The sequence below is a fragment of the Agelaius tricolor genome, unplaced genomic scaffold, assembly GCF_023055355.1.
Source record: "Agelaius tricolor isolate 1412-34295 unplaced genomic scaffold, bAgeTri1.0.p SCAF_17, whole genome shotgun sequence".
Classification (NCBI taxonomy): domain Eukaryota; kingdom Metazoa; phylum Chordata; class Aves; order Passeriformes; family Icteridae; genus Agelaius; species Agelaius tricolor.
In genome coordinates, this window is record NW_027269277.1 from 16,171,926 (window position 1) to 16,187,116 (window position 15,191).

The 15,191-nt window shown below is 55.4% G+C and overlaps 1 protein-coding gene across 1 annotated transcript in view; it reads right to left on the minus strand.

The window, feature by feature from the left end:
- The window catches only part of LOC139597388 (gamma-aminobutyric acid receptor subunit gamma-4), a 41,137-nt gene extending 26,841 nt beyond the window's left edge, over nucleotides 1-14,296 (minus strand). Inside the window, exons 1-3 of the mRNA XM_071442693.1 lie at nucleotides 14,044-14,296; nucleotides 7,643-7,791; nucleotides 7,378-7,445 (exon numbers count right to left, since the gene is read on the minus strand). Of these exons, the coding sequence (XP_071298794.1) occupies nucleotides 7,378-7,445; nucleotides 7,643-7,791; nucleotides 14,044-14,099 (273 nt within the window). The 5' untranslated portion in view covers nucleotides 14,100-14,296. The remainder of the gene's footprint in view (nucleotides 1-7,377; nucleotides 7,446-7,642; nucleotides 7,792-14,043) is intronic.
- Nucleotides 14,297-15,191: the final 895 nt, after the last annotated feature.

A 15,191-nucleotide genomic window follows, 5' to 3' on the forward strand; every position in this document is an offset into this window, starting at 1 on the left:
TTATTTATTTCATTAGACCTTTAGCTGCAGCCCGTGGTTTGTCCCACATTGTCCCACACAAGTCACACGTGGTTGGTGTCGTTTCTCAGTGGCCTGAGGGGGGTTTGTAGGGAAAGGCAAACTTTTCATGAGGAGAGCTGCTGCCCTTCTGTACCTGACCTCAGTGCTGTGTGAACACCAGCATGAGGGGCAGTGCCTGCTCCTGAACATCAAGGAACCAGGAGATGTGAGCCCTCTCCAAGCACAGGAGGGTTTGTGAAGACACAATAAATGCGGCACAGCTCCGAGCCATCACTCAGGCACCGAAAACAACAGCCAGAAAAAGCACTGGGGCTGTTAGAGAACAACACCACCTCCCAACGCTTTAAATTTCTGTGATCCACGTTGTTTTCAGGGACCAGGCTAGCCCATGAGTGTGTCCTGCAGAAGCCCAGCAGGTTCATGCTGATGGCCAACCCTTGGCACAGCACTGCAGTGTGCTTTAGGCACTGCAATCCACCCTAAAGTGGGTGCATCTGGGCTATTGCCTCCCAGACAGATGATTTGTGAAGGATTTTTAAGTCCTTTCAGTTGAGAAGTGCTGTGCAACTGCTGGAACCTATTATTATCAGGGAAGGAGGGGGGAGGTAGCAAATTTCCTTTACCTATAGGCTTATCTTGTGCTCCAGAGCAACACAGTGGAGCATTTTAAACAGCGTGCCATTTTCAATTCATTTCCTTCCTACTTATTCCAAAGCAGCCAAAGCTAAGTATAATCAAGACTTAAGTGTTCCTCAGAGCCATACAATTATTACTGGTCTTGGTTTCCCTGTCTTTCAGGGAGAAAGGAAGGAATTAACCCAAGCCTTGCAGCGGGACAGCGGGGCTGCTTTAACAGAGCACTTTTTGGGATGTGGCTCAGCTTCCCCAGCCTCCAGCTGCTCCAGGGCTCTCTGCAAGGCTGGCTTAGCTCCTGTAGAGCCCTGCTCCCCTCTCGGGGGTCTCTGGGGGAGCTCAGCCCTTCCTGAGCAGCTGCTGCCTCGCTGCTGTCTCTGATCAGGCAGGGATTGCGAGCCGGAGCTCCGAGGGGAGCAGCAATCCTCAGAGAGGGCTCTGCAAACACCCAGTGCCTTCCTGGCCCGCTCAGCCATCTCCCCACGAGCCGGGATGAAGTGCCCCAGGTCCCCAAGCTCTCTCTGTCACATCATCCCCTTCCTAAGCACCAGCCCTTGTCAGCTTTAACTTTGAAAGCCAAGCCTCCCTCCCTGCCTCCTCGGGATTTACATGAAAGGAGTCAGTGGGGGGTTCTCTTCATTCATGCTGGGCTTATACTTCTAAATTATAAAGTGTGTCAAATGAGGATTTAATTTATATTTAACAAGACAATGTTTGTAAATTAATTATTCATCAGCTGATAACGAATAAACTTTTCCCTCCCTCCTCCTTTTTCACAGCATCTCCACGAATGCACCCTACGTGCAAATCTATTAAATGCTTTCTGCAGTACTCCAGATGTGGGAAAATATGTTTTTCACCCTCAATTTTGTGAGTGTGTTGCACGGTAACTAATGTAGAAAAGCAGAGCATTATGAATTTAACAGTGTGCAGCTTCTCCTTCCTAGAGAGGCAAGGGGGAAAAGCCAACACTTGTATTTGGACATATCACCTTCTTCAGGTGCCAGCCCCCCACTCACAGGCAGAGATAAGAAAACAATTTGCTGTAACAATGGAGATAGGAGCTCAGAAACCCCCCTGGAAATCACAGGCACTTCCGAGGCAGCAGAACCTGTGCCCCTGGTGAATGATGGAGGCCAATTTTGCTCTTTCCATCTTTATTATCGTTAAGTAATGAGATTGAGGTGGTGTACAACAGCAGCAGAAGGGCTGTCATTCTGTTTTGCTACAAAATTTGGCACACAAGGGCATCTCCTCCTCACACACAGCAAACAAAGGAGTCCTCAGCACCCCAACCAGCCCCTAGTGCAGTGCCTCTGATCCCAGACACCTGAGGCAGGTAACCAAGGATGACTGAAATGTCTCCATTCACCTTTGCCAGGAGGCTGCCCCAGTGTCTGGACCATGCTCTCAGTCTGGCTCCTCGAGCCTCATGCCCTGTTTTGTGTAAGAAAGGAAGAAAAGGACATTCAGCTCTGGCCTCTGGGAAGAATCTGAGAAGTTCTGAGCAAGACTTGCTCCATCCCCAGGCTCAGAAGAGAAGCACTTCCCCCCCCTCACTCATGCTGTCCCTCATGGACACGTCAGGGACGTCCTCAGGACTGAGAGACACTCAGCCCCAATAGCTGGCACCTGCTTTACTTTCATTTCCTGAGAGTTAAGCATCCCTAAAGGAAGGTGATCCAGAGCTCTAGGTGCCCTTGACACCAGTTAAAGCTATAATCTATAGGAAGAAAGCCATTACAAAACAAAACCAGGAACAAATCCCTCCAGCAAACAACCAGTCAGCGAAAAATTTGAACCCAAAGTCTCCTCCCTGGCACCTCTTCCCACAAACATGCTCAGAGAACCAAGGCAGGGCTTTGCATCAGGCTGAGCTTCTGATAAGCCAGGGACACCTCAGCACTGTGTCAATGGGAATCTAATTGGGCATCCAGCTCCAGCCAGGGCTTGGGAAGCTGCAGCACCACGGGTGATAACTCATTTGGCTCCAGGGGCTGCTGGCCAGTGCTCAGTGGCAGCAGAGCTCTGGAGGGGCTGGTGGCCCAGTGCATCCTTCCCCTGATGGTGTAAACACAGCTTCACACCACCCTGAGAGGTGCTGAGTGCCCCAGTCCCTCCCAAAGATTCGCGGGGTTGGGGAGGAAATCCCAGCCCATGAAGTGATTGGGGTAAAGAGCTGTGGGACCTGATGGTGCCACTTTTCCCCCTGTCCCACCTCTGCTTCTGGTCACTGCCACATTGATCTTGGAGAGCACAGAGGGTCCTTTCCCTCAGAAAGAGGGAATACAATCTGAATAGAATATTCTGAATATTTTTCAGAATAAAATCTACTCAGCCACCTAAACTGGAGACAAGACTGCCGTTCTGGTGTACAAAAGATATCAGGAAATCACTTTACATTTCTTCCTGCTCCAAAGCTGCCCACCTTCTGCTGACTCCTGAATGTTAATGTTATTTATGACAAGTGATTGATGAGGGAATGCAGAATTCACACCCAGCACAGGGCATTTTCAAATCACCTATTCATTTTTAAGGACCGGAATCAGTTTTGTATCCTGATGTGATTTATCATGTGGAGGCTGGGCAGTGGCTATGGAGGACCAGCTTCCAATCCCTGCCAGAGCACCAGCAGGATGAAGACAGCAGTGAGGCATTAACCCTTTGAGGGTGAGCATCACAGGAGACCAGGATTTAAACCAGATTGCTGAAGTTGGAACCTTCTACTCCATCCTGTAGCCTCCAGCTGCAGATTTATAGGCCACAGTGGTCCAGGCTAACAGCCACAGCAATGCTGCTGTATCTCTGAAAAGCAGAACTTGGTTTTTTGTCTTCCACACAGCCTGTGTGAGAGAGAAATATTTACATAAGGCTCTGTCATGGCAATGCACGTAAAAGAGATCAATGGGACATTTCCCCTGCAGTGGCCCTTCCAGCCTACACAAGCCTCTCTGTCTGTGGCACAGTGAAATGTCACCATGGGCTCAAGAGAGATCGAGCTCTGAGACAAATTCTAGCTCCCTTCCCTTGGAAATGCGCATTTCCTCAGGTTGTGCAGGGGGAAAAGGCAAGAGGAGGCACTTGGCAGAGGGCACAGCTTCTCAGGTTGGGAGCAGCTGTACCAGTGGGGACAGGGTGGGAATGACGTGTCCCCAGCACTGACCATCCATCATGTGTTTGATGCCAGCCTGCCAGGGGCTGGCAGGACCCACAGGATGACTTAATTCACTGCATCAGCATGGGAAAGCTAACAAACACCAAACAACTGGGTGAAGCAGCCAAGTCTAGAGGTGACACCGTGGCAGCTTTGTCACTGCCCTTTCCTCTTGCTTCAGGAGACCACGGAGCAGGACACAGCCTCTCCCAAGAGCAGGGGGAAGCACACAGGGCACAGATAGCAGAAATCTGACGCTTTGAGACCTGGCTCTAGCTGCTCTCAGTACCTTTAATATCACCTCAGTCTTGTGGGAAAAGGTTTCACAGTTCAAGGGCATCACAGGTTCAAGCTTAAGAGGTTACCTAAGGGAACAAGGAAGGAGAGATATCCCTGGAGAGTCTACCTGGGCTGTCATATGGAGGTTTCTCAGGACCACAGGTGAATTCTGGGACCCTGTGGGTACCTCTGGACTGGCAGCACCAAGGCACTTCAGAGGCACAGCACAGCCCCTCGTGACTGATGCAACAAAACCCCTCAAAACTGTCCACACTGAGCACTTTCCTCCCTGCCTGAGCAGCTCCTGGCCATACCACAAGGAGCAATCCCTTCCTCAGGTGGGAAGGCTGCAGAGGGGTGCAGCAGCCCCATGTCAGCAGTTTGCCCAGCACAGCCCTGCAGATGCTGGCAGTTCCAGGGGTCCTGTGCACCTGTGGAGCCCCATTTCACAAAGAGAAAAAGCTTCTTCTGACTCTCTCAGAAAGAGCTGAACACATGGGTTGAGCTCTCCCACATGATTTCCTGGTCTCTAGTAGGGGCTGAGTTCACACAACAGCTTTTCCCCTTGCTGGGGGTGGCTGTTATCATTGCCTGGAATCTTGTTTCCCCAAAAATACCAGAGATACTGAATGTGCCTGAAGCTGCTGTACCTGCAGCCATTTCTGGCTGGTGCTAGCCCAGCAGATCCAAAATCCTGCAAGCCTGGGATGGACGTACGCACGTTCCCACATCCCCATCACCATGGCAGAAGCTGTGTTTCTTAGGAAACCAGCCTAGCAGCAGCTTCCCTGTTTAGGAGGAGAGATGAACTCTGGATGCAGAGTGGATTTTAGAAACCACTCTCTGCTGCTAGCACCTGCCTGGCTCTGCAGTGCTCCCATGGCAGAGAGGGCTGGAAAAGGGTGACGAGGGAAGGATGAGAGGGAAAGGGAAGGATGAGGATGTGCTCTGGGTTTTGTGTGGGTTTCTTGGCACATCCTTGGCAGTGCAAAGCAGGTAGAGCAGCCAGCTGTGAGATGACCCTTGTGCTCTACCTGCAGGCTCACCTTGAGGGGTGAGCACAGCCAGCCCCTCACTGCTGCTCTTGTGCCACCTTGGCCTCACACCCCCAGGGGCTGCAGGGGCTTGTGCCAGGGTGTTGGAACCCAGGACGTCCCTCTGGCTGTCCTGGATGGCTCAAACCCCTGCCAGGGGGCTCAGAGACCCTGGCACAGAGCCCAAGATGCCTGTGACTTTGATTATGACCCATGGAAAAAATTACCAGCCTTATGTGAGGATCTGCAAGCCACGAAAGTTTAGGTAGAATAATAGTTTGTCACAGGGTGAAAAATAGTTTTTTTGGGTTTTTAGAATGGGGGTTCAGGGGGCAAGATGGAGGAATCTGGGCATGTCCAGCCTTTCTCTTTCTTCTTCTTCTTGGCCTCCATCTTCTGCTGTGATGTTGGCACTTTTGGATTGGTTCAGAGTAGAAGCTCACTGTCTAACATAGGTGATAGGTATTGGGAAGTGATGGTAAATAATGTACACGTAGTTTTTAGTATAAGAAGATAACACCACCCCAAGGCAGTCAGAGTGCCTCTGTCTGACCTGCTGAACTGACCTCAGCAGGCCAGAGAAAGAATTTTATAGATAAGAAACCATAAACATCCTTGAGAACAAGAATGGAAGAGTTCTGACTCCTTCTTTGACTGCTGGGCTGGGAAAAGAGACTCTGACACACCTTGGGAGATGTGGGGTGACACACATGATGATGAGAGCAGGGGGTGACACCCACCCAGCTCAGGCTGTGGTTCTGCCCCTCGAGCTGGGCATGCTGGAGCAATGCAAGGAAATTCTGAGCCTCGAGGCCGCCCCTGCTGGGCCTCCTGATGGTGCCCTCATGGTGTGAGCTGGTGCCCAGCCAGTGCCCATCTGGATGTGCCAGGGGCACATCCTCAGTGGTGGCAGCCACAAGGGCTGCTTCAAAATGCTCCTTGGAGTGGAACTGGTACCTCAGCTACTGTACCATCCCTCCATCCCCAGAGGGGTTTGTTCCTTGGAAATGTACTTTGGAAAGTAAAAATAACTTGCCCATCCTGGGAACTTGTTTTTTTTGGTTTTTTTTTTTTTTTTTTTTTTTTTTTTTTTTTTTTTTTTTTTTAGTTTAAGGGGGCTGGGTTTGTTCCTGCTCTGTTTTGCATTGGGAGAAATAAAAAAAGCCAAATTGTCCTTGCTGTATCTTGCTTTTGTCCCCTCGACCTCACTGCCCAATGGACTGGAGAAGTCTTTCAAAACCTGACAGCAGTCAGGTTTCTTCCTTGCTGGAAAAAGGAAAAAGGATGACTTTGCAGGGAAAATAATTATAGTAATAAAGGAAGTTTCCTGTGAAAATTAAATAGCTAACAGTTGCTCTCCTGATCAAAGAGTGTCTCTGCTAAGTGTTTTCACAGCTTTTGGTACAGCTGGGTCCTGAGCCATAAGGAGAAATTGTCACAGTCCTGGTGGCATCTCTCTAAGGTGCTACACTATGAAGAAGAACCATTGGAGCTGAGGCCCCTCAGCACCACAGGCCAGGCCTGGGCACCCAAGTTTCACACTGCCATAGAAACCATGGGAACCATCTGCAGGTACCTCTCAGCCCTCGTGGGACACACTGCCTGGTGCCACCTTGCCCTAAACATCCTGGTGCCCACACACTTCCCAGGGAGGAGAGGGCAAAGCCACCAGGCAGGAGCGTCTGCCACCCCTTGCCAGCAGAGACCAGAGGCAGCACCATCCCACACGGGAAGGGCTGTGAGCTCCCCGGGACCACTCCAGAACCTTGCTCCCCACCAGGGATGGTGCTCAGGGCTCTCCAGCTCCCAGCAGGTCAGAGCAGCCTCACCAAGGGAAAGGAAACCTTCTCTCATGCCAACAACACCTGCACACTGCCACGGGGAGGGGACACCGTGCCCTGCAATCACCATCAATGGTGCTCAGGGCTCTCCAGCTCCCAGCACGTCAGAGCATCACTCACCAAGGGGAAGGAAATCTCCTCTCATGCCAACACCACCTTCACACCACATCTAGCCAGCATGACACAAGCTGCCCCAGTGCTGGGCCAGCCCTGGCAGGGAGGGGACACATGAGCAATCACCATCGATGGTGCTCAGGTCTCTCCAGCTCCCAGCAGGTCAGAGCACCCTGACCAAGGGAAAGGAAACCTCCTCTCATGCCAACACCACCTTCACACTGCCATGGGGAGGGGACACGGTGCCCTGCAGGCACTGTGGGGAGGGGACACCGTGCCCTGCAGGCACACCAGCACTCACCATCTGGATGACAGACACCGGCCCGATGCTGTTCACGTAGATATCCACATCAATGAAGGTGGGCTTGACTGGAAAGACAAGAAAACAGGCAGCATCAGCTGGGGCCAGGAGCAGTGGCAGGGGGATTAGACAAGGAATGATCCCATCTGGGATGAGCGTGGCTCTACCACAACAAAAATCCCAGCTACAGCAGGGACCAAAGCATGGAAAACACAAGACATGGCCAGGCCAGGTGTTGCCACAGGGAGCTTCAGGGGACACTTACTGCCAATGTCAGGCCTCAGCTTGTTGTCATAGTTCTTGAGCAGCGAGTTGAGGATCTGCGTGGCATCGGTCTCCTGTGCCTTGGGCGTGAGGACCCAGGTTTTATTGATGCTGAGGTAATCGTAATCGTATTCCTCTGTGCTCTCACACCTGGAGAGGAGAGACAGAGGGCAGGGACACGGCTGTAAGAGCTCCCTGGCACTCCCTGGGAGCAGGGGCATAGCTGTGTTTCAGAGATACCAAAGGAGGAGGATGCAGTGCAGCTAAAAGGCAGAGCATGAGGAGCTCAGGGATCTCCTCTCAGCCACACTGCTAAGAAGGCACAACTCACCTGGCACCTCTGCTCACTTCAGGGTCACCAGACATGCAGGGGCCTTGCCACCAGTGGGAAAGACTAGCATGGAGTGCTTCACCTCCTCCTCAGCTCCCTTTGGAGGCACACTGCTCATCCCCGAGGTGTGGGAGGCAGTCCCTGCTTTCCCTGCCTTCCTGCTCATCCCACCCAGCAGCTCCTGCTGCCAGAGCTGCCTGTTCACCTCAAATACCTCCACTACTCTGCCTGCTGCTGACACCTGAAGCAGGCTTCCTCTGAGGAAGGAGACAGTGACAAAACAGTGGTTTTGGGGAGCAAGACATTTGCAATAAATATATTTCAGAGAAAAGAGGTCCTAATGTACCACACAGGCATCCTGCATGCTAGGAAGCCAGCCATCTGCCCTGCACGGATCCCTGGAAATTAAAGCCTTATGCAAACTCCTCTGCCTCCAGGCCAGGACCTGCCACAACCCATTCCCTGCACTCACCAACCCTTCCTCCCCAGCCTGTGGCGTGAGCTCCCATTTAAGGATGCCCCATCTTCCCAATCTCCCAGCTCCAAGCCAGGCAAGGAAAGCCCATATCCATCCTCCTTTGGACAACATCCACTTAGCAACAGCTTCTCTTGCTGCCTTTCAGCCCTGCCCTCTCTAAACCTTTCACACTCCTCCCTTTTCCTAGAGGAGTTTTCCTAAACCGTCTGATTAGATTAGGTGCACATGGTCACCCGGGAAATTGTAACCACCTGCCACTGCTCAGGGCAGCTCATCCACATGGAATGCCACAGCCATACGTGGGAGAGGATGCCAGCACAGCTCCCTCCATCTCTGCCAGGGCAGCGTGTCACCTGCTCCAGCGACAGCAAGGGTCTCTCAGCAGGAGCTGTCACCGCGCTGACACTTCCCAGCTGGAGCCTCGCAGCTCTGAGGTGCAACCAGGCACCATGGGTCTGTTAAAAATAGCTTAGGAACGGTTGTAAAATAGTTGATAGATCGTTAAGCATGTACTGTTAGTTTGGATGTTATATTGTAAAAGGGGTTAAAAGGGTGGTTATAAGAAATCCGGTACTCAAGGTACCAGAACACACCTCAGTAAAGTGCACCACGAGCCAGCCTGGACACAACTGTCATGGCCAATCGAGCACCTTAAACCTTCATGCAAATGAAGGATCCAAAAAGAAACCAATCCAAAGGGACAAAAAACAGGATCAAAAGGGGCTTCTGACCCACTGAATCTGTGCTGCTCCATCTGGGACATCGGGGCCATCGCTGCTGAGCAGCCCCAGCGCCGGCGCTGCAGCATCCTCGACGGGAACGCTCCTGCTCGGCCCGGGGCCCCCTTGCTTTGGGCCTTTCCTTTTCTTACAAGAAATGCTGAAATCACCTTAGCACCGGGAGCCTGCTCTCGGTTTTAGCAGATCCCATCTCCCTCCAGCGCCTGGGGAGGCTCAGCCCGGTCGATGCGCTCGGAGGGGGCAGAAAAGCATTAAATTGACACGTTGCGGCCGATTTGTCAGATACTCCTCTTCCAAAAGCCCAGCCAAAACTCGCTTTCACGATCGCTTTAGAACTCTTTGCATCCCTGCAGCTCTGGGACGCGTCCCCCGGCCGGGCCGGGCAGCGCAGCTGGCTGCCTGCCGCCGCGCATTAGGTGTTGCTACATCAGCGCATTGTTTCCCGTCTGATTGCGCCGCACTTTCCAACCACGATGAAGGAGTGTTAAACAGCGCTGGCAGGATGCTCTTCCCCATCCCAGCAGCGCTCTGGCCCGGCTCTCGCCGTGGTGTTGGCTCCCAAAGGCGGGCGGGCAGGGAGCTCCGAGCAGCCAGCAGCTGCAGGGGCACGGGGCACACTGCCAGGGTGGCACAGGGGACACTGCCAGGGTGGCACAGGGCACACTGCCAGCCCAACCTAGAGGGGCACAGGGGACGCTGCCAGGGTGGCACAGGGCACACTGCCAGGGTGGCACAGGGGACACTGCCAGGGTGGCACAGGGGACACTGCCAGCCCAACCCAGGGTGGCACAGGGGACACTGCCAGGGTGGCACAGGGGACACTGCCAGGGAGGCACAGGGGACACTGCCAGGGTGGCACAGGGGACACTGCCAGGGTGGCACAGGGGACACTGCCAGCCCAACCCAGGGTGGCACAGGGCACACTGCCAGAGTGGCACAGGGGACACTGCCAGGGTGGCACAGGGCACACTGCCAGCCCAACCTAGAGGGGCACAGGGGACGCTGCCAGGGTGGCACAGGGCACACTGCCAGGGTGGCACAGGGGACAGTGCCAGCCCAACCCAGAGTGGCAAAGGGGCACAGGGGACACTGCCAGGGTGGCACAGGGGACACTGCCAGCCCAACCCAGAGGGGCACAGGGGACACTGCCACCAGCCCAGAGCGGCACAGGGCTCACATCAGGGGCTGGTCCCGCTCCTTCCAGGGATATGTGCCCACAGCGCAGCTCAGGGTGAGGGAAAGCCATCAGAAATGCAATTGGAAATGCAATCTGAAATGCAATCCAAACTGTTTCCCTTCTGCCAGAGCTTTGGGTGATGGAGGCTGCCTCCTGCACCAAAACGTTTTCTCCGTATTCCCTTGACCTTACTTGAAGTCACCTGCCAGCACTGAACTCTGCACGTCCCCCTGCCCTGCCAAAAATCCTCGTTCTCTGAGAAACTGTCAGGCTACAGCAGAAATTGAAATATCCCTCTGAGGGCTGAGCAAACCCAGTATGAGCTTGCCCTGCTCTCAGACTTCTGGTTTCCCCCCATTTAGTGTCACTGATGAACACACCAAGGCTTGGGGTAGCATTTCCAGGGAGTCACATCTCTATTACAGATGCAGGGACACTACCAAAAATCTGCTTTTTGCTAATGCAGCTAATCCCAGTCAACTAAACCATACTAAGCCATCTTAGCATAAGCAAGCCAGTTTTTTGCTGGAGAAAATATGCTTTTTCTGAGTGCCTGTTCACACATAGGCACACATCAACCCTTGCTGGTCAAGAGTATAACTCTCATGCCACCCTATTGCAAGCCACTGCCTCCTCCCTGGTTTTTCTTCTTGGTGGCCCCACTTTAACTGAGAAGGGAAGAGCCCAAGATCTGTTGCAGAGAAGAGGTGTTAAGGTGCCATGTGCATCCCCCCTCCAGCTGCTAATGGAAATGTCACACTGCAGACCTGAGAGATCCCCACCGTGCTTTGAACACTGCCTGGCCTGGCAGCTCCGTCTCCAGGCACAAAGCAGCTGGCTTGGTGACAGGGGACAGCCACTTCTCATATGTCTCTGTGCAGCCAGGGGGAAAGGCAGAGCTGTGTTTCCTCACCTCTGCGTGTTGAGATGCCAGAACACCCTCCTCAGAGCAGGGCCATGGGCTGGCACACAGCCACGGTGTGGGCAGGGGGTGACAGCAGGGCAGAACTGGGGGCATTGCAAGGAAATCCCTTGTCCTGACAGAGGAGCTGGGCCATGGCAGCTCCTGCTGGTGCCCCGAGCAGGAGGCTGGCACGGCAGGGAAGTGTCCTTTTAGATGTGCTCACATGTATGGATGAGGTTGGACAATCCTCCCTGGGCAGCCCTTGGCATTACAGCAGGGCAGAGCCGTGCCTCACTCCCTAATTCCCTTTTACTCAAGCAGACACCTGTTTGGCTGGGGCTTCCAAACACACACTGCTGGGCAAAGTCACCTGAGGAGCTGAGCCTGGCTCCCTCCCCCCGTGCCCAAGCTGTGTGCCAAGGTGTTCCCTTGGCAGGAGGAAGGGAAGAACAACAAGAGCCACGGGCCCTTGAAGAAACTTCTGCTCCCTGCCTGCTGGGGCAGCTGGTGGTGCTTGGCTGGGCTGCACAGCCACTGTTACTCACTGCTGCTGGTGGCCCTGAGGCAGGAGCCTCCCAGCACAGATGCAGATCCCCGGGCTGTATCCAGCCCTGCTGCAAGCACAGCTGAAAGCCTTCCCTGCTCCCAGGGAAAAGAGAGCAGAAAATGCAACAAAAAGCACTGTGGTCAATTCTAATTACCACATGCTAATGTGTCCTTACTCACCCATCCCAATGCCTCCTAGGGTTGTAGGCACAGGGGTGAGGACTGAATTAGAAGCAGGCAGAGAATTTAAGGATGGGGGGCTCTAACTGCCCCCTACCCATCTCACATCTCTTCCTACCTCTGACAACACACTCCATGAAGCCCCAGTGGTCCAATCTGCACAGTTTGAGCCACCTGCCCAGCCCAGCATCTGACTGATACTGTGCAGGGATCCTGCCCTCAGGGCTCAGAGTTGGCTGCCCTGGTCCCAGCCGAGGCAGTGCCCTGGGAGAGGCTGGTGAATGAGCCTCTGTGCTGGGGGCACCCTCTGGGGAGTGCTGGATCACCTGGCAAAAAGCATCCAGCCCCTGCAGAGCCAGGGGAAGGGTCTTGCTGCTTGTACCAGAGGGAAAGAGCTCACACACACAGCTCTGTTCACAGAGCTCCTCACCCCAGCACCCACCATGAGGAACAGGGAAGAGGAGATTTTAAACCCTCCACAACTGCACCCAGGAAAAACGCAGCAAATGCAGAGCAAGACCCTGCTGTAACTTGCTCTTTTTTCTCCTCTCACAGGATTCCTCTCCCACTCCATCATGCCCACCCCCCAAGCTCCACAGCCACTGCTCCTGGCAAAGCAGGGCTCAGGGCAGGGCTTGAGGCACTGGGCAGAGGAGAGGCTGGGCCAGCTGTGGGGTGAGCGTTCCTGCTCAAGGGGATGTGAATGCATTAATACAATACATGTAATTACTCCTCTGTGGGATCCTGCAGCTCACAACTCACCCTCTGGAGATGCAGGGCTTGTGGCAATGCACTGCAGGGACAGTGGGGCACAGATCCACCCCCTCTCAGCCCTCCAGTGCCCCTGGCACCTGCAGGGATCTCCTCCCGGGAGGTTTTGTGCCAGGGCACGGCAGAGGATGGGTGTCAGGGCATGAGCAGTGGGGCAGCTCCTGCTCCTCCACCCTGGGAAGGCCAAACCACGCAGGACCACGGCAGGGATGGAGTCTGTGCCCACCCCCGGGGTCGGGAAGCATTGGCAGGGCAGACCATTAGTAGCAGGATTCATGCTCCCTGTCCCTGGCTGCATCTGTAATGGGATTTGATCGGCTTTAAGGCGGCTTATTCTGCCAATTAGCTTCAGCCAGTAAAATCCCTCTTCCCCCAAGCCCTGGGGGTAACAATCTGCTGACAACATGTTCTTTCCCCATCTAGCCATTAAACTCATCAGCAGGGATAGGAATCGTAAAAAAAAAAAAAAAGAAAAAAAAAGAAAAAAAAAAGAAAAAAAAAAGGAAAGAGAAACTTGAAACCCCCTTGTGCGTGGGCCCTTTCATCGCTGTTTACAGAAAAGCGCTACGAAGGGCTGGCCCTGGGAGAGCACTGCCACCTGCCCGCCCCTGCCTCCGCTTGCCTCCTTGGGGCCACCGGGCTGGCACCGGGCACCCAGAGCCGCGACCTGCGGCCAACCTGTAGAGCAGGGCAGGGCAGGAGCCCACGCTGCCCTCCGCTGCCAAGCCGCACACCCTGCGGGGGCTTCGGGGTCCCGGGATGGAGTGCGAGGAGGGGGACCCAAGCTCCTTCCCAGCCAGCCCGACTTCACGTGGGAATGCCCCGGTGGTGCATGGAGCTCCCGGAGGTGCCCAGCTGGCTCCGGTCCTGCTCCGGGCACCCCCGAAGGGGCTCGGCCCCCGGCAGGGTTAGGCAGGGGGTGATGGCAGGGTCCCCGGCAGGGTCCCCGGCAGGGTTAGCCAGGGGGTGATGGCAGGGTCCCCGACAGGGTCCCCCGGCAGGGTCAGCCAGCGGAGCGATGGCAGGGTGGAAAGCGGGATGCCCTCTCCATTCCGGCATGCGGAGCGGGAGCCCGGGGTGCGGAGGACATGCAGGCACTCGGTGCTGCCGCGACGGGACCCGCTGGAAGGGACAGCCGGGGGCACGGAGGTGCCAAATCCCCGCTGGAGCCGGGCTGGCGAGCTTGGGGAGAGGCTCTGCCACTGCAACCCCCTCCCCTCGCATTGCCCCGACGGGTAAACTGAGGCAGGGAGGGGGCGTGGGGGCGGCACTCACCTGGCGCGCAGGACCGGCCCGAGGGCCAGGCAGAGCAGCAGCACCGTCCGGGGCATCTCTGCGAGGCGAGCGGCGGCCCCGGGGGGCGGCGCGGGGCCGTGCGGGGCTCAGCGCGGGGCCGGGCCGGGGGCGGCGACGGGGCCCCCCCGCTGCCCGCAGCGCCGCGCTCCGGCCCCGCCGCCGCCCCCCCCGCTCCGGCCGCGCTCCGCAAACTTGGGCATCGCTCCTGCTCCGGGCGGCGGCGGGGAGGGGCTGGCGGCGGCTCCTGCCTCCCCGCAACGGGGCCGGCCTCCCCCGCAGCCCCGGGGCTGAGCGCCGCCGCCGGGGGGGCTGAGCAGCACCGGGAGGCGCATCTGCCGCCGAGCGAGCATCGTCAGCTGCTGCGAGCAGCGCCCGCTCCCCCTCTGCGGAACGAGGCGTTTGATTTCTCTTAATACTCGCCCTTTTTTTTTTTTTTCCTTTTCCATGTACAACAGTTAGGGTGTTTGTCTAAAAAAAGAAAGAGTGGGTAATTATTGCTCAATTACGCAAGGCGGCAGGCCCCGCTGGGCTGAGGTGCAGCCCGGAGAGGGTCCTTTCCCACCTGTTGGGGCTGCTGCCCCGCAAAACCGGCCGGGAGGGTGTGCGGGGAGGAGGTGTGGGACAGCTGGGGATATTTCCTGGGGATCTGTCGCTCTTTGCCTTCAAGGCTTGCCAAGCTGCACTGGGGCATTCCTTTACTGACATCCGAGTGGCAAACAGGAGGAGCAGATTCCTTCCTGGGGAGCCGTGGGTGAGAGTTGCTCAGAACAAAGTTTGTCAGACCTACACGAGGTACCAAGAATTGTCCTTTAGTGTTTGGTTGCAGGCTGAGGTGCAGGAGCTGGTCCCACAGCTGGCCCTGCCTCTCCTGGAGCTCTGGTAATTCTGATGGCAAATCCTCTGGACCAGAGCAGGACCATCCTTTTTACTGAGAGCTGACTCTCTCCTCTCACTCCAGGGCAAATCCCTGCTCTGCTCTCCACCTGCAGCGTTCTGGTGCTGCTGCCTGGTTTGCCCATTCCCCAGGCACACCCAGGACCAGGCTGGGTGGTGATGGGGACACCACAGGAGCACAAGCAGCAGTACCAGCAGCACACCTGGGTGGTTTTTCCAGGCTCTCTCCCTTG